The sequence below is a fragment of the Anopheles coluzzii genome, chromosome 2, assembly GCF_943734685.1.
Source record: "Anopheles coluzzii chromosome 2, AcolN3, whole genome shotgun sequence".
Lineage (NCBI taxonomy): Eukaryota > Metazoa > Arthropoda > Insecta > Diptera > Culicidae > Anopheles > Anopheles coluzzii.
Genome location: NC_064670.1, coordinates 68417706 through 68436496, shown reverse-complemented (window position 1 = coordinate 68436496; position 18791 = coordinate 68417706). Strand labels below are relative to the sequence as shown.

At 36.2% G+C, this 18791-nt stretch overlaps 1 protein-coding gene across 9 annotated transcripts in view; it reads right to left on the bottom strand.

Annotated features, from left to right (window-relative positions):
* Positions 1-18791, bottom strand: part of LOC120947793 (WW domain-containing adapter protein with coiled-coil homolog) — a 43145-nt gene that overhangs the window by 12976 nt on the left and 11378 nt on the right. For 7 of the 9 annotated variants that reach the window (XM_040363510.2, XM_040363509.2, XM_049606505.1 and 4 more), the window contains one exon: positions 3401-3645. The exons of the other annotated variants lie outside the window; for them this stretch is intronic. In XM_040363510.2, coding sequence (XP_040219444.2) covers positions 3534-3645 — 112 coding nt within the window. In that variant the 3' untranslated portion in view covers positions 3401-3533. Of the gene's footprint in view, positions 1-3400; positions 3646-18791 lie in introns of those variants that run through there. 9 annotated transcript variants of the gene reach the window in all.

Below are 18791 nucleotides of genomic sequence, written 5' to 3'. Positions count from 1 at the left end.
CACATTCGACTCCAAATTTTTTATGGATTGTGTGAGTAAATCGTACGATGCACTCACATCTACATCCATACCCACCAAGCCCGATTTGTGTTCTAAACATCTATCACACATATACAGTACATTCTTATTTTCATTAATTATTTTGGCCGCTGTTTTCGAGAGTGTGGGGGTAGTAACGCAGCGAAGATGAAAGTTGCCACCACATTTCCCCGCACAAAAAATTGGGTCATAGTTTATTAAAACTACGGCGGAGCATTTTAAACACTCCATGCTGTAAAAACAAAGTTCGGGCGAGCTGTTTTAGAATAAAAATGTCTCACACAGACATGAATAAAATATAACAGCAAATGCAAACAAACACTACTCTACTACAGTCTGCGATATCAAACGCTTACAATCGTGTACACGGCTTGACATACGGACAACGATACGTATGTCTAGCACGAGCACAAACACATACCGAGCAAAGATTAATCACTTTTGACAACGCAGTGACGTTGTCGACCGAGTTACTTCACCCGTGTTTTACATTCACAAAACAATAATACAAAAACTAAACAATGATACCGCAGGTAGCACTAACGTTACATAACATGTAGAACAAAACCAAATAACAGTTAGCTCTCTATATAACAAGTATTCACAGTTCACAAACGGGAGCTACACATTCACCTCAAAAATCAATGGAATGAAATATGGAAGTACATGACCCAGGAGGAAATATTCTCCTCGGAAACTACTATGAGATTCTCAAAAATAAACGGAAGAGAAAAATCGGGAAGAGAAATAAAATGGTTAAAGATAATGCATGTACGGAAGAACAAATGTTCGTCCAGATGGAAACAACAGCGCCTATCTAAGACCTTAACCGAATTAACCCATTCCTAGTATCAAAAATACAGTACTAAAAGAGAGCGAAAACAATATTAAGTATAAAATCAATGCTGGACTACAGAGGAGAAATAGTAGTAATGACCAAAGAACATCCCACACTAAACACGTTTAAAGGTCTAATAAGATGCCCATACATTGAGTTTCTAAACGAAAAAGAAATCATTACAGGACTCAAAGGGCAAAGAGTAGAAGAGGTCGACACCATGAAAAGAAAGGTAAATGGCAGATTGGCAATACCAGAACAGCAACAACCACATTTAAGGCAGGAAAAGTTCCTCGCATGCAAGACTTCGATTCTGCCCACTGAAACTGGAATTGTACATCCCAAGGCCCATGCGGTGCAAAACGTGCATGAAGTTTGGTCATACAAAAAATGGAGTAAGGGGGAAATAATATGTGCTAACTATAGCGAGTCAGAGCATCTAAACACATGTAAAAAAAAAACAAAATGTGTGAAGTGCGGAGAATCACACAATACGCTCCACAAAAACTGTTCTATCTTCCAGGACGAAATGCAGATAAGCAAAATTAAAACTGAAACAGAACAACGTATGCAGAAACAAAACGTATAAAAAGGCGGCAAAGCCCTGTAATAGGAACGTCACACAAAGCGTAAACTTAAGAAGTTTACGCTTGATTTGTATGGGAGACCGTAAAATTCCTGTCAAAATATTATAGGGTTGTATGGCTGAAATTAAGTTTACGCTAAAGTTTGTGCTTCGTGTGACGACCGTATTATGCCTAGACTCTACACAACACAACGCACATTTGCAAAAACAGTGAATCCACCAACTATAATACCTGTAGCAAGAGGGATTTTTTGCACAATAGATAACGCTTGAGCGTAATGAGAGATTGGACGATAAGAAGGCAATGAACTAACGATGGATTCGAATGCAGAAAAACAAAAGATAAAATAATATACTCTATACAGTAAACGAACAAACGAGCAAATAAAAAAAAGCTATCATAAAGCACAAACGTGAACTGGGAACCTAGCAATATTTTTGTCACAGGACATATGGCCTAAGTTGCCGGTCCTAGTTTTTTTTTAGATGTTGGTGGTTTAAAAAAGTCACCAGTTGTCCAGTTAGAAAAGGTCACTAGTTTCAAGAGGGCCCAGGAAGCTGGACTCTGAAGTCGAACCACAATATAATCACGCAAAGAGAAAAAGAAGAAGAAACTTCAACAGTAGCGATTCCTTCTTCTTCTTCTTTTGTTAGCACAACAACAGATATTTATCTATCAGTGACTTATTGAATACCCATAGCAGAATAATAAGTGCAACGTAAACCCACGTCGGACATGTAATTGAGTCTTGCGTGTTGACGACAATACCACGGGATCGGCCATTTCTCGCGATTCCCACGCAATTCATGGTGTATAAACATTTTCAGTACGTCAGTACTTTTAATTTGACCGCTCCTTGGACTTTTTATGATAAAAAAAAGTTCGATTCAACACGGTAATGGTATTTGTAAGCATTGCATTTTTCGATATGAATTCACTTTACGCGAAAGTACGATCGTTGCTTGTAAGTTACGCTCCATACAAAAACGTAAATAGGATAATAGATTAGTTGTTTTATGCTATCGTAAAATGCCGTCTCAAACTTCTAGCGAGTGTGGAAGCTTACACCTGACGTGATTGTAGTATTGACGTGCATGAATTGCATCTCCTTGCATGACTTCTACAGCCATCTTCTTCTTCTTATATTTGACATTAACATCCTACGTTGACATAATGGCCTATGCAGGCTTTCGAGGCTTTATTTAGTACCACGAGGCCGAGTAATCAATCCTTACTACGGGGAATCGGTCCATTATAGGCTCGAGTTGACGACTGCACCACAGGATCGTCCCTTAATTTAAGTACCTTTTACATTTTCCAACAGTTTTTTTCCGTTTGAAACTTCATTGAAAAGGTTTTGGTGCTCAAGTCCCCATAATCCAAAATGGGCGCTTCAAGAGTCATACAATATAATACTACACACGCAAATACATTTCACTTGAAAGTAAAAAAACTAAATAAACAATTTCTCCGGGCACTTGGCCAAAATTTCTCTTATTTCATTTGTTTTTGAAATATTCGTCGATGTTTTCGAGCATTTTCTGATAACATTGCAAAAAATCAGCTCGAAACGCTGGAGTAAAGTTTATTCGTTGGGGATTCGCCTCGCATTCAAGTCTGACTAGAATCGTAAAAAATCAGTCTTTTGCGGATCAACTAGCCGTTGACAGCCACCTGTGAGCGTACTTAGGAAAAAAACATAACAGCTGTCTAGTTTCTATTGGAGGAATGTCCAAGAGAGATTAATTCAATAATAATACAATGTTTGTTGGAGTATTTATCTTGGTTGTTCGATGACCATATTAAAAAATGTGTGTGAAGTATGATTCTGTGATGGACTGAAGAACGCGCTGCCTTATTCAATAGAAGCCTGTTTTTTCATACACTTTCAAGTTAAATATCTTAGCCAAAAATTGCCAATTTTTGAAGCAATCAGTCCGATGAAACAAATTGTAAGTTTATTGGCCTTTTGCAACTGTAGTGTCCCATTTCATCTATCGTATCAGCTATAAACAAAATAAACCGAGCATGTACCAGAAACTCAATATCTATGTCGATATCGCCTAAAACTAATTCAGGGATTGCCAAAAATGTTGAAGGATATGCGTCAAGGTTGCATGGACGATATTTTCTCTGCAGCTTGCTTTGAGGTGGGTATCGATGACTTCTTGCCGGGAAGAACTAGACATAGAAAAAAACGATTCCCAAATCAATCGATGGGAGTTAACTATGGCACTATGGCAGTAAACTATGGTTAACTAAAAACGATGGAATGAAACAAAATTCTGAAAAATGCAACTGAATTGTGTGTGTGTGTGTGTGTGTGTGTGTGTGTGTGTGTGTGTGTGTGTGTGTGTGTGTGTGTGTGTGTGTGTGTGTGTGTGTGTGTGTGTGTGTGTGTGTGTGTGTGTGTGTGTGTGTGTGTGTGTGTGTGTGTGTGTGTGTGTGTGTGTGTGTGTGTGTGTGTGTGTGTGTGTGTGTGTGTGTGTGTGTGTGTGTGTGTGTCGCACACTGCGACAATTGTATTCGTGCCGTTCAATTGTATTCGTGCCGTGCGATCTTCTACATGTTAATTATTTTACTTTACACTTTACATAACTAATCGATTACCGAAACGTTACTTTTATGTTATGAATGTTTAGGTGTCGTAACTACCCCGACTTTCCCACCTATCTTGAAGCCTCTTTGGAACAATTATTTACGCTTTTCCATAGTTTAAGCTTTGAGACGGTCCCATGGTACTGTCTTCAATTCGTACGACGTAACAACATGCTCGTCGTGAGTTCTAGTCTGAAATAGTCTGGGGAAGCAATCCCCCCGTAGCAAAGACTGATTATCCGGCTGAATAGTATTGAATTAAGTCTCGAAAGGGCCGGTACGTCCGCGTAGGACATTACGCCAAATAGAATATGTTGAAGATTTATTTTACAGATGTTGAGGAGAGAGGAAGAATTATATCGAAATTTTGTCGAAATTCACCTGATTGCATTGAGTTTTCACGTAATTGCTTGCCACTGCGAAGCCAGTGGATGCGATTTCTAATTTCTGATCGGTTTATTCATGTTTCCCAGGTATTATTGCTGTTCGGTGGGTTGCATCGATATCCCGGTCCAGCTAACGCAGTAATGTAGCCACTTGTCCCTCTGTCTACATTTCAGCTTCTTTTGGAACCTCAAAAATGAACCTGGGCTTTCTATCGATGCTTTGATTGTTGCCCAATAGTGCCAAGATATTGGCGACCAAAATGCCAAAACGGGTATATACGACGTCCACAAACTTCCGCACGGAGTCCATTTTGGACGCTACGGGGTGCCATTTTTTGATCGCGCACGCTTTTCATTCATTTTTTTGGCCATCATGGTTAGAGTTCGACTGATAGAGGTGTCAAATTTTTTCTGCTTACTAGTGGGATACTACTACTCAAAGTGCAATTAACGATTTGTTAGTGCAGTTTAAGATAAACCCATGAAAAATCGACAATTGTTGTCCGTTTTTTAATGCATCCATTATATATTATTAACATTATTTTAACACCACAATAAGACAATCAAAATGAAGGTCGCATACAAAATTTTATGATCTATATTTTTGCATATTAAAAAAAAATTAAGTAGGTATTATCAATTTTGAACCATACTTGGATGACATAATTATAACCAAACAGCAATAATACCAATCGCATTGCTTGATATCATAAACTAAAGGAACTCTGTTCTTTGAAATACCTAGGAAGTTTTTTTATTTAACAAGTTTCTCTTTAATGCGACCGTTCTCGTCAATGGATAATTTGAGACTAACTAAATGAATCGATCGTTCCTACATATATTAAAGTCTACTTCGATTACACGGCTACTTCATTTACATAAACCAATTATTTTGTTTCTAAAATTTTATAATGTAATAATTAATTCACAATAATAGAAAAACCACTTCTCCTGGCCAGCGGCTTTAGATTATTTACTAAAGTTGGCCCTTTGTCTCAAAAGTTTGCCAACTGCTGTTCTAGAACTTACAGCTTCACAAGATTATTAAATAAAATATCGTTTTAGTGACATTTTCTTTTTGAAATACGAATAATCTTGTTATGCCCCACTGCATTTTGTGAAATTTTAAAGAAAAATTCCTACCCAACAAAGTCAAAATTCCCCCTTGTGCAATTTTAGCAATTTTAGAAAACAGCTAGTATAACTATAAGGACAGAAATGTCAAATAAACCCCGGTTTTGTTTAGCTTGTCAACCGTATGGACGGTGTAGATACGACTACTAACAGTTGGCGACGAGGACAATACAATCTGGGCGAGTACCGGCTTCGAACGACGAAATCCGTTCGACGCTCATGAGAGAATGAGAATCATGAGATACAACTGTCAAGCATTTAAAGACATTTATATCTACGATTCAAGGATGGTTAAGTTTTGAATTTTGATTTTTTTTGCCGTTGGTATTGGATTTAATTCGTTACATTATTATTGGATGATTTGTTATCAATTATAAGGCAGCTTTACTCACTTTCTTGAAATTTGAATTAAACTTAGTTCAAATGTAGGAGGGACGACAGGATTGGATTTACTTTATAAAAATGTATAAAAATACTGATTGATTTTATTTTAAAGAGTTATAAACGTTATTTACATGGTAAAAATGTTTTGCGATATTTTTCTATAAAGTTTGCAGCAGTGCAAAAAATTTATATGAAAAACATTAAATTTTACCTTTACATAAATATTCAAATATCTTTATACAGTCAGTCCAAAAAGTATTCGTCTAGCTGAATATTTTACAGAAAAAGGCGAATTATGGCCGCAATACGTATGGGGCGATAAAAGTAATGATGAGGTTTGATAAAGGGACCATCAATACAGACGTTTTGCTAAAACATAAGCATTTAAATAGTGCAATAGCAACCAAAATACATAAAAAACTAAAAAAAAGTCGTTTGATGGGCACGCAAAAAGTATTCGTCCATCAGACTTATGGCGTAATATGCGTATGAAAACAAAGGTTATGGAACCAAAAAATGTCCTGATCTTGTTTCTTATTGCATTTATGACTGTTGGTGACTACTTGCACAACGCAAGAACTCATTTGAACCTTTTAAAAGGCGTATTTTTGATCCACTCATCCTACAAGACTTGTTCCAATTATTACATACATATATATATATATATATATATATATATATATATATATATATATATATATATATATATATATATATATATATATATATATATATATATATATATATATATATATATTTATTTATTTATTTATTTATTTATTTATTTATTTATGTATAGGATGTTAATGTCAAATATAAGAAGAAGAAGATGGCTGTAGAAGTCATGCAAGGAGATGCAAGTCATGCACGTTAATACTACAATCACGTCAGGTGTAAGCTTCCACACTCGCTAGAAGTTTGAGACGGCATTTTACGATAGCATAAAACAACTAATCTATTATCCAATTTACGTTTTTGTATGGAGCGTAACTTACAAGCAACGATCGTACTTTCGCGTAAAGTGAATTAATATCGAATTCATATATATATATATATATATAATGTATTTATATTACTATATTATTATAGATATTTGTATGTATATTTTTATTCCGATATATTTTATGTTTTTTATATACATTTTCAAAACTGATGTAAAAATTTTTTATTGGAAATAAATCACAAAACATTTTCAAAATGTTACATACCTCTAAGTTCAATTCACTTCAATCATTTAAAGCAAAATCTCCCTATACAAAACGAAGTAAGAGGTGACGCTCACGTTACGCTCATAGGTGACGTTTGTTCACTATAGGATCTTCCTGTACGAAAAAGTTACTCACTATAGAACGGTTTTGCTAACCAACTATGGGTGCTTGGATGATTTTTATTTCTTTGCGGTGTTTCCACTCTCCGAGGTATCAAGCAATGGTATAGTGATTGAATCATTCAGGCATTCAAATCAAAAGACATCATTGTTTTCTTCTACACACGTGTTGAAAGTGTATCAATAATAATCAAATTATTCCCAGGGATTCTAAATAATTCTGTGGTAGAGTTTCTACCCCGTTCCATCCATTTTATCATGCGTAGTAATATTTTATGGTGTAGTTCAAAACGTTTAAATAAAAAGACTTGCTTCGAACCATCGTCCAAGTGCATTGTACATTAACTCAAAAATGCGTGATACAATGCAATATAGTGAAACAATCGGAGATGCATAACTAGGACTAAATGAACAACTTTAAAACATGTATATAACAGGTTCATATTTCCCATGGATCAAGCCTCCATAGATTGTTGAATAAGGCTCAGTACGAGTTGTGTTAAACATTTGAAAAAAAAAAAAACAAAAATTGAATAATTGAATTTTAATATTTATTCATCCTTTGAAAGTATATCTTGCGGGAACAATAATTGTATGGTTCAGCAGTGGCAATACAACTAAACTGCACTATAAAACTGAAATGAAATGCAACTCCTATTGGGAAAAGTAACGGGATAATAATCTACACGGAATAAGGACATTCCTGGGTCTGGGGTTCTTTTTTATATGAGCACATGATGAAGCTACAAAGTTAAATGAAGTTAATTTAATTGTTTTTATTAGCATTTAGCACTCCTGAATATCCATGGTTGCTTGGTACACAAATAGTCTTGCAGGAGGTGGGGCACGGGTCAATAATAAGCCGTGAAAGTGAGGCGTGTGGATGGGTGACTCGGACCCATATATCATATGAACATGTCATGACATTCAATAGTAGCTATTCCATAAGTTCAGAACGACTTAATTTTCTATGGCGTCGACATTAACATCCGTCACATCTCAACCGAATGCCATGGTTATACAGCAGAACGCATCACCTGCAAATTGGACCACTGCATAGACACCATCTTCTCTCCAGACAGCGATTCCCAGTGTAAACTTTTAAAATTCCTATTATTAATAACTCTCTATAATTAATAATATTAATATAATCCTAATATATTATTAACTTTAATTAACAACTCTAACCAAACCCACAAGTGTAACAGACAATAAAATCAACGGATAGCTTAAGTAAACCGAAACTAACCGGTATAAGGTAATTTGCAAGCCGCAAATGGCTTGCAAAGAAGATTGTTAAATTTTAGTTAAAGAATAAATTATTCTTCTATTTGGCTTACGACTTACGATTTAGGACGACATGCCAACCTCTACAAGCTTTCGAGACTTTATTCATTACCACGTAGCCGGATAGTCAATCCTTGCTACGGGGGACGGTCCATTCTGGGTTTGAACCCATGACGGGCATGTTATTGAGTTGTTCGAGTTGACGACCACGGGACCGCCCCAAGATTAAATTAATAAAAGAGACGAATATAGCCAATCACAGCTCAAAGTCTCTACAAAAAAATAACGACTAAATTAAATTTTTGTCTGTCGTATGTGGTTGTAAAAATGGTCAATGATAGCGGAATAGTCACACATCTTCTTTGCCACAACAACCGTTTTCGGTCAAGGCCTGCCTGCACCACAGTGGGACTTGGTTTTCATAAACATTTTGATAACCCATAGCAGGAGAATAGTTAGTCATACGTATGGTCTATTTGGAACTTAGACCCATGATTGGCATGTTGTAGAGTCGTACAAGTTGACGACTGTACCACGAGTCCAGCCGATAGTCAAACATACTGAGAAAGAAAGTGGACCATGATTGCTAATGTAATGGAAACAGTGATATTTACCACATATTGTAGATAAAACAAAAATATGTATGGGCTATGAACGTGGATAAGCATTGGATAAATACATACCTGTACCAAGATAGCAACACGGTCATATAGAGTATTAATAAAAAGATATCAAAAGAGAACTGAATTGTTTATCTACATGTGCATGAAAACCTTTAAATGTGCCCTGTAGTCGGTATACACGTTTAAGGTTCTGTTGCGAAATTCTGCAACCGGGCCAAATTAACTAGTTTAAAGCAAAACGTTACATTGAAAAAAACATTCGTTCCAAATCTGCAGCGCAAAACCTCGCGCATTTCTCCCCATACAAACGGGAACGTTCGACCCCGGCAGGTAGAATTCATTCTTTCACGCGCTTCTTACGGTCTCTCAATGGTACGTTATTTTAAAACTGAGCGCCAAGTGAGCGCCTTCTGACAACCGGGGCGAACGGATCTCGTCGTTCGAAGCCCATAGTCGCCACGAATGAAAAAAACGATTCGACAATTGCAACATTCAATATCGCACGGTTTGTGCACAAGAAGACAACTTGGAAAAAATGGGTGGAGCGTTTCGCTAGTGCTACCAAAGTATTAAAAGTGGAGAAAGCGGACATACTGACGACGAGTAGACGATCCTGCATTACATGGGCAGTGAGACGTACAACATTTGTGTGTGGCTTACTCTCGCTGGATGAACCGAAGGCGAAAACGTACGACCAAATCGTCAGCGCGTTTTACGATCATTTCGACCCAAAACCATTGGAAATGGTAGAGGAAGTTCCGATAACGTACACAAAAGGAAGAAGAAAGATTCACCGAGTTCGTGGCACCGTTACAACGTGAAACTGAAAACTGTGCGTATGGTGAATATTTGCAGAAAGGTTTTGCGAAACCAATTTGTGTTCGGTTTACCTAATAAAATGATCCATGCGAGGCCAATAACTGAAGAAGATTTAACATTTGGTAAAGCAAAGCAAATCGCATTCTCATTGAAAACAGTTAACGACGGTGTATAAATTTTAGCCCAAATAGTGAGAAGGATAGCAAACCTCGTGGAACAACTTAAGGATTAGGATACTCAGGAAACAGCTGACCCGCCATGCTATGCTCACAGTGATTTGCGAGTGCGCGAGGGCTCGCATGCCATACAAGTTTACATCCCCAGCGCCCTCACATTTAATAGCTTGCGAGAGCCTAGGCAGTTTTTTCGGCAATAACTTTAGCAGTTATAATTATAGCAGTTATAAAAGTGCGATATGTATCATACTAAAAACCTAATTTTGCCTTTTTTTGAAAAATCCACAAAAATTGCAATATTGACCTTTTCGACGAATAACACCGCAAAAAAAAAACATAATTTATGAATGAAACATAAAAATTATTTAAAATAACATAAACATAACAACCCTAGTAATGCTTAACGGGAATCAAATTCATAAAAAATATTCTGCAAGTAGATAATGTAAAAGATAGCAAAAAAAATCAGATTGGAAAATTACATGTTAAGTTTTAGGTAGACAGTCGTTCGCCTGTTATATTAATTAACGACCATGATAAAGCGAAATATCTTAAAAAATTAAGCTCGTACAAACGGACGTAAAACTGATAAGCTCTTGCGGAGGAAAAAGTTCAGTCGTAGGAATTGATGAAGCGAAAATTAATACAAAGGCGGGCATAAAGAAACTACGATTGTTCATAATTGGAGCAATAAGCATACTAGTGAAGGTAGAGAAAAACTAATGGGCGACCTCAATAGTACCAGTTAGGAAACCGGGTAACAAAATAAGATTGTGTGGAGATTACAAGCTAACAATTAACAATGAAATATTAATTGATGCCGGTCTAGTGGTAAAGGTGTCATCTCGTATGAATTAATAACATGCCCGTTATGGGTTCAAACCCCGAATGGACCGTGACCCCAGACGTGTAGGGTAGTAAGTGCTATGCTATGGGTAATCAAAAAGTCACTGAAAACCAAGCCCACTAGTGGTAGCCCACCAGTCTTGACCGACAACGATTGCCCATGCATACTCAAAAATGAAAATCAGGGAGAAAGATTAACACTTACTAACGTAAAATACTCACGTGGGACTTAATCATCTCACTAGGGTTATGCATGGGGTTTTGTCTCTGCTCCAGTCATATTTAAAAGATTAGCTTCAATTCTTTAAGGCATACCAGGGATTACAGTATTCTTAGGTGATGGAAAAATAACTACACCAAATGATACGGAACATTTAGGGGAAGGTAGGTGAAAACGGACACTGTGGGGAAGATGGACACTTCTCATATATGAATCAAAATGGTAATTTTTCAAAAAATCAACAATGCAGCATCATAACTTAAAGTAAAACAATACATTTGAGAACATTTTTGGCATAATATATGCAAAATTGTTTAAATACACGAAAAAAATAAATTTTCAATCATGTGCACCCTTGTGGATCTAATTTGACTACTACGGATCTTAAGCTCTACAACTTGTATTGTTTATATTTCCGGAAGTTTTATTTCATGAATGAGTTGAGTCGTGATGAGTCGTGATCATTAATGAAAAAACTGGCGAAAGCAATACTAAATATTGTTTTCAGGTGGTTTAAACATCCTGACACCAAAGCGGGAAAGACGGACACTTAGTCGTAGGGAAAGATGGACACCAAATTTGTTCATTTTATTTTATTTTATTTCTTATATCAATTGCAGGGCTGTTATGGCCAAGCTACACGTACCGGACGACATCGGACGATGCCATAAAACGTAGGACCTTTTTGTAGACTAACCTTTTATAGACAGTATCCTAACAATAACCTCTTCATGATAACTATTTTTTTTCCTTTCCGAGTGAGTCAATTTGGCTTTCAATGCAAAAAGTTCGTCTATGTTCGCTAGTAGGACCTGCGCTGCATTGCCTAACATTACCCAACGTGTTTCAACAAATTTTAAGAACTTTTTTGGTTTTTCCTTGCAACTTTTTTCGAATTCTTCCCACTTGGATGGTACATTAAAATAGTATTAAACTACCTTCGCCAACTCAGACACCTCAAACCACCAAACTCTTTCAAGGCATACTTAACAGCATTGTGTATGATATGGGCTGGGCATGATCCTGTGTCAACTAGCTGGAATCCTCTTTTTCGAACCAACTTGCTGTTCATTTTGCGCTCAAGGCTTTGGTTGACTTTTTGGGCTATCCCTGCTTATCATCAAAGTGGTCTAAAGGGAGTTTAGCAGCTTCCAGTCCTTCGAGAATTTTGCCCAGAAGAATATCAGCTGTTGCTTTACCGAGAAAAGCGGAATTCAGATGGAAGAACATCAGCTTCGTCAGGTGGCTCGAAAAATATTTCACCGTAACTTCCATTTCCTTGAGTCTGTTGTTTCCTTCGGTCTCATCGAACAACAGCGAATAATACTCTCCCCGTACATCCTTCAAGAAAAGGTCCCTGAAGAATGATCCGATAGCGTAATTGACCATATCGGTCATTTTCTGCCGATATAAACTGAAACCCTTCAAATCATTTGGCGCTATCGCACGTAACACCTTGGTGTCTTTTTCAGCGGTGTTGAACGATTCATTCTTTATTACTGCGTGTATGGTCCAAATAACCTCTTTTTCGAGAATACCTCCGTCTCGGAAACCTTCTCGAGTTTTTTTAAACAAATAATGACGATTTTGAACATAATTTTTGTTATTTCCGCAAAATCCGCGCCGATGAAGAGTAAAAACGCGCGAAATCCGCGGGAAACGCAAAATCTGCGCTAGCTGTAACAGCCCTGCAATTGGTGATGTATAGATTTCTTCAAATACCTTAAATACGGGTATTCCAAAGTTATAAACCAATCGGCAACTAGAGAAAGTATTGAAATAAGCGAGAAATGAAACACCGGTCGAAATAGTAGCTGATAAGGCGCTTCAGACGAAAAGATGAGGCATTGATACGACATCGTTCAGGAATAGATGATAAATTCTGTGGGATTACGATATCAAATGTTGAATTTTGACATGGTGGAAAATGGCTTTAACTATTAACGAGTTCCTCAAAAAAATACTGGAGTCGTGGTCTTTTCGCGGAATAATTTCCTAAAGCGAAGTTTTAAATTGTTGTTCTGTGAGCTGGTGCAACCTCCACTGCTAGTGCGCGATATTAAAAAAGATGCCTTAGATTCTGCATTCTACGTTCTATTAGAAGCGGTGCTTACAATTCCTAAAACCACGGCTGAATGAATCGTCGTTGCAATAGGCCAAGAATTGGTTTATAAACGTACCAGGACGTGGAAAGCGATAGAATTTGTTAAAATACTGTAAACCTCTTCGCTTTCCAACGTTTTCTACAGGTGTCCATCTTACCCTTCATGGTATCCATCTTTCCCATATCAGGTGTCCGTCTTACCCGAACATTTCAAAACCGCACGAAAAAAATCATGTTTTTCATACATAAAAAACGCAAAAATCGATGGAAACTTAAAAGTTTCAACACATTTTCTGATAAAACAGGAGTGTAAGATAATATATACACCTTCTCATGGCCGTTGCACTTATATATCCCTAGATTTTTACCATTTCCCTTAACGTGTCCGTCTTTACCTACCTTCCCCTACAAAGATTACGCGACAAGTAATCAAACGATTTAATCATCACAATATGCTAACAAATAAAAAAATATGCAAAATTTCAGAGGACAAGATTGAGAACTGCGGCTACATGATAGATAAGGAAGGAATCTATAATACAAGGCAAAATAAAAGCTATATATAACGCTGAACGGAAACGGGACACTGGGACATCGAAATCAAATAAGTTATATAAGTTGTTGAAAGCCGATAGAGCTCGGAGAAAAGGATCCCAAGTGATTTGTTCTAAATTTTTAACCATGATGATTTGTGATTAGCATGATTGTAAAAGTGTGATTTTGTGTGTGATAAACCGTGTAGAAAGTATCAAAATTTCGTTTGTGCGTGCGAATGACCTTCTTCTATTGGATCAAGATGGCGTCCAATTCGTTTTAGAGTAATTTGCTTCAATATTTGGCGAAAAAATAAGGTACATTTCGTACGGCGTTATTTGGTGAAAATTCGATGATTTTTTATATAAAATAAACTATACGACCAGTAATAAGCATTCGAAACGTTATTTCTCAAATGATAGAAAAAAAAGCATCGAAAAATACACTTCACTCTCGATTTTAAGAGGCTTGTTATAAAGGTATCTTAACCTGGTGCAGGTAAAGGGAAGTTTAAGGTGCCTGTTTAAGGGAAATAGCTCAAAACCCCGATTTTAGAACTCGAAAATGTCAATTGGGATCATTCGAACTGTAGCGGGTCTGGCGGGATGGGATGGATAGGGGAGGTCTGTCACGAAGGCGACAAGAGGGTGCATTGAGAGGAATGGCGGATAAGAAGGATGGGACGTCAAGTTCATTTAACAGGAGAGCTGAGATGAAACTTGCACGGATGTGGGAATGTCTTTCTTCGATGGGGAGTAACCCAAGAAGGCGACAGCGGATTCAATATCAACTCAAATAATTTAGTTAGGGTAAATGTACCAATAGTGGTGCAATTTGTAGTGGTACAGATGTATTTTAATGGATTACAACAGTTGGAATATGTATTATCTTCGCAATCACAACTATTTTTATCATGAAACACATCAAATTTACGAATAAATACATATTTTGTGACTGCTCCCTTGTACTTATAATGGTGGTAGGTATGGTAGTCGTCGTATTGTGTTCCTATGGTGATGGTAAACAAAGATGCCTCAAAACAGTGTATAATATCAATGTAACTTAGTTTTGAAGCTGTTTTCATGTAAATAGCAAAGATTACTGCCTTTAGATTGATTTCTTTCGTAATTTGATCGTAAAAATGTATGAACCTGTCGCCAACCCACACCCAGAAGAGTTTGCTTGATTTGAAGTTGATTTTTAACTCAGCCAGATAGCGAATTTTGGCCTTTGTTTGGTAAATTACTTACATAAAACTCATTTATGTTGCTTATTTTAATGAAAACAGTTCGATATGTCGAAAATGTCGTTGAAAAAAATCTAAAATTACCTGTTTTTATTGATTTTACAACTAAGACCACTATAGAAACATGTCTGTTTGGTGTACCTATAATGGCACTATCGTAAAAAAACACTTAAAAATACGTAAATATGGTCAAAAGGCAATGAATTTGAATAAAATAATCGAAACATTACACGAACATTTACTCTATTTTGACTGGATACTGCGTGGTTCGACTTCGGAAATTCGCGATACGCGGTTTCTTCTCGACCCCCATTACAACCTGATCTAATTTCAATCAAATTGTTGATTGGTTATGTAGATAATACGGGAATGTGAAAATTTTTACGTAAAATACAGTGTTCTCCCTCTAATCTCTCTCTCTAATTCTAAAAATCGCTCTTATTTCGAAGTCCCATCGGCTCTCAAATAAAAGAGAGTTGACTGTAAAAGAATGTGTATTGCTCTCCTTAAATATGTCCAAAAAATAGTGAATCATACAATGTATTTACGAAATAACACTAGTTTTATTATGTTAAACTGCAAGACCCTTGTTCAATGTATGTTTAATCCTTTTACAGTCCCACCATTTTAAGAAAATGCACAAACCCATAACGAAATAATGCCAAAAAGTTAAAAAAATTTTTTTGCCATATTCTGCATAACATTGCTTTACACAAAAGATGATGTACAATATGTGCCATTATTATTGTTTTATTAAAACATTTCCAATATCTTTCCAGGCTTTCCATATCATGATCATTATGACACGTCCTTTAAATAGCCTTTGATGCGAATTGTGTGCGTTTAAAATAAATCTGCATTTTTAAAATATTGTTTAAGCAACGGTTAGGTTTGATACGATATGCAATTTAACGAATATTGCATTTGCAACGGCTTAGTTTAAAGAGATTTAAATTGTAACTTATCGTATGAGCGATCGACAAGATCGCTGGCCTAAATAAACATATTTTTTTTTGGAAACGGCCTGATGCTTGAAAACAACGATGAGCGTGAGCCAAGAAAAGTTCATGCCAGACCGTTCTTATTAAACGCAAATCAGGCGTTACTGCAGCAAGCTACTAAGTGAATCGAGAACGCATAGCAACTGATTACCTTAAAAGCGCAGGGTAGGCAAAGATTGTAGAACACATCTGTTCTGTAGCAAGAACAGGCGAAACCCTTTCGCCAAACACTAAAAGCGCAGCATAGGCACATAATGGACATCACCATCACTTCACTCCGATATCTATATAAATAAAAATCTCGTGTCACGGTGTTTGTTGCCAGCTACCTCCGAAACGGCTGGATCATTTCCTACGAATCTTTGCACACACCTTATGGTGGTATGAGAATAGGTATTAAGACTTACAACATATTCAGATGTAACATTAAGCTTAATTTAATTACAATTTTACAACTCCCATACATAGGACAGGATTGTTGTTGTTGTACACAGCACTTTGACACTTGGTATAAGGTGTCAGGCTGTTTATACTTGAAAATCGGATACTGTAAGGATACAATTATCCCAAGAGAAAAAGCAAAGATGAAATATTTTAGTTTTTTTTTTTGAATAACTAAGATTTACGGGCCAGCTAGTAATGCATAAATTGCACCACCAATCAATAACCTTTAATTGAGACAAAAACAGATTCCAAAAACAAATGTACGAAACCAATAACATCTTTGAGTAAATAAATAAATAAAACCAACTCCAATTATGGGAAGGCAGATTTAATAGAGAACCTTAACGAAGAACGTCTTGATTTTCTTTTAAATTCCCTAGGACTTGCTTTAGGTCTCATCCGGGTCACTCTGCCCCATCCGAAAAGTAATTGTATCAATTGCGCCACTTTCGCAGCATAGATTTCCATAAAACGTGAGCACTTGCGAGATGTTTAATGCACAATTTGTTATAATAACTCCTTTTGGGCAGAAACCCATATTTTCTATAAACCTGTTTTCGGTTGGAGTTTAGGACTCTGAAGACCTTTCCTTCGCGTAGCCTGCCCCGGGTTTCGTCGTCAACAATTGAGACACTTTGATATATTTCAAATTATTAAAACGTATTTCAACAGTGAAATTTTCTTCGCATCGATTTCTGCTCATACGCAGGCGATTTCATGATAAAAATATCAAGACAACATTTGAAAATCAATCTTAAACAATATTATTTCATTATCATGACTTCATTATCGTCCCAAGAATATAACCATAGCAATAAGCTTTAATTTTGATATTTTATTTGCGCTTCAAATCTTAAAGGTCTATAAATGGTTTTAACTAGCAGTCTTAACTTTCAGTATTTAAGTCAAAATTAAGTATTTTTTTAGTTCTAATGATCTAATATTACAAGACATTGAAATGAAAAAGAAAGACTTAATGAAATAGTCGTAACAGCATCGTTCAAACTATGATAAGATTTAAAATGTTCTTGGGAAATCAGATAAAAAATAGAGATAACATTTGGATCATTCGAAATGAGCGATAGGGTCAACCCGCAATTTTATAATTTACAAAAATATCTTATATCTTAAATCTACAATAATGAATATAAAACTTTCCTCCTCTTAGGAAATAATAGATCCAGTCTTTGGGGCGTTTTCATTAGTCTTATTAATCTTCGTAAATATTCCGTGCTATCTGTTGGGGTCTCGTAAAAGGTACCATTATCCCAAGTAACAAAGCAAAAATTAATTGTTTTAGTTTTTTAGTGAATAACTAAGTTTTCCGGGCCAGCTGGTTGCTAAGTCCGGGCCAGCGCCTCAAAGACTGGATCTATTATTTCCAAAGAGGAGGAAAGTTTTATATTCATTATTGTAGATTTAAGATTATAGCGGTTTTAAAATACTGTCATTATACGATATACGCTATCGTACGGGACCGAGCACAATAGCGTATTTCGAGTTTTCGCGTATAGCGAATTCCTATGGACAAATAGATTATACTACTGGTTCGAGGGTCGAAAAATATCGAAACAGAGTACTGAATTAAATATTTTTATTTTGTCAAACCAAATATTTTGTAAAACAGGCATCTTTTGCACAAATTCGATGCATCATGCCTTTTGAACATTCGTGAAATTTAAAAAGAGCATACAATATTTTAAAACATTAAAATATTTTCAAAAAAAACACATGGAGGCTTCAAATTTAGAGGAACCACGTACTACGGATAATTGCTGTATAGCATATTATATTATAGGGTAGAACTGTAAAGAAAGTAATGTCTAATAATACCCGACACTTCTCGTTGAGCCTTGCAACCCAATGGACGGTGTAGATTCGATTTCAACAGTTACCTAACCTCCTACATAATGGAAAGATATTTTATCTCTCAACTTATGGCAACATTTGTTTACAGTAAACTGTTGCATACAGTGCTTGGTATTTAAAATCGGACACTATTCAAAATTAATATACATCATGAAAACTGTGATTCTTCAACTTTTCTTCTGCACGGTCATGTGAAAAAATGCTCTTGTCTTTGATAAAAATGGAAAATGAACTAGTGTTGGGTAAATCTTATTCAGATTCATGAATCTGAATGAATCTTTGGAATGATTCAAAGAATCTGAATCTCGGTTGGAAAGGTTCATGAATTT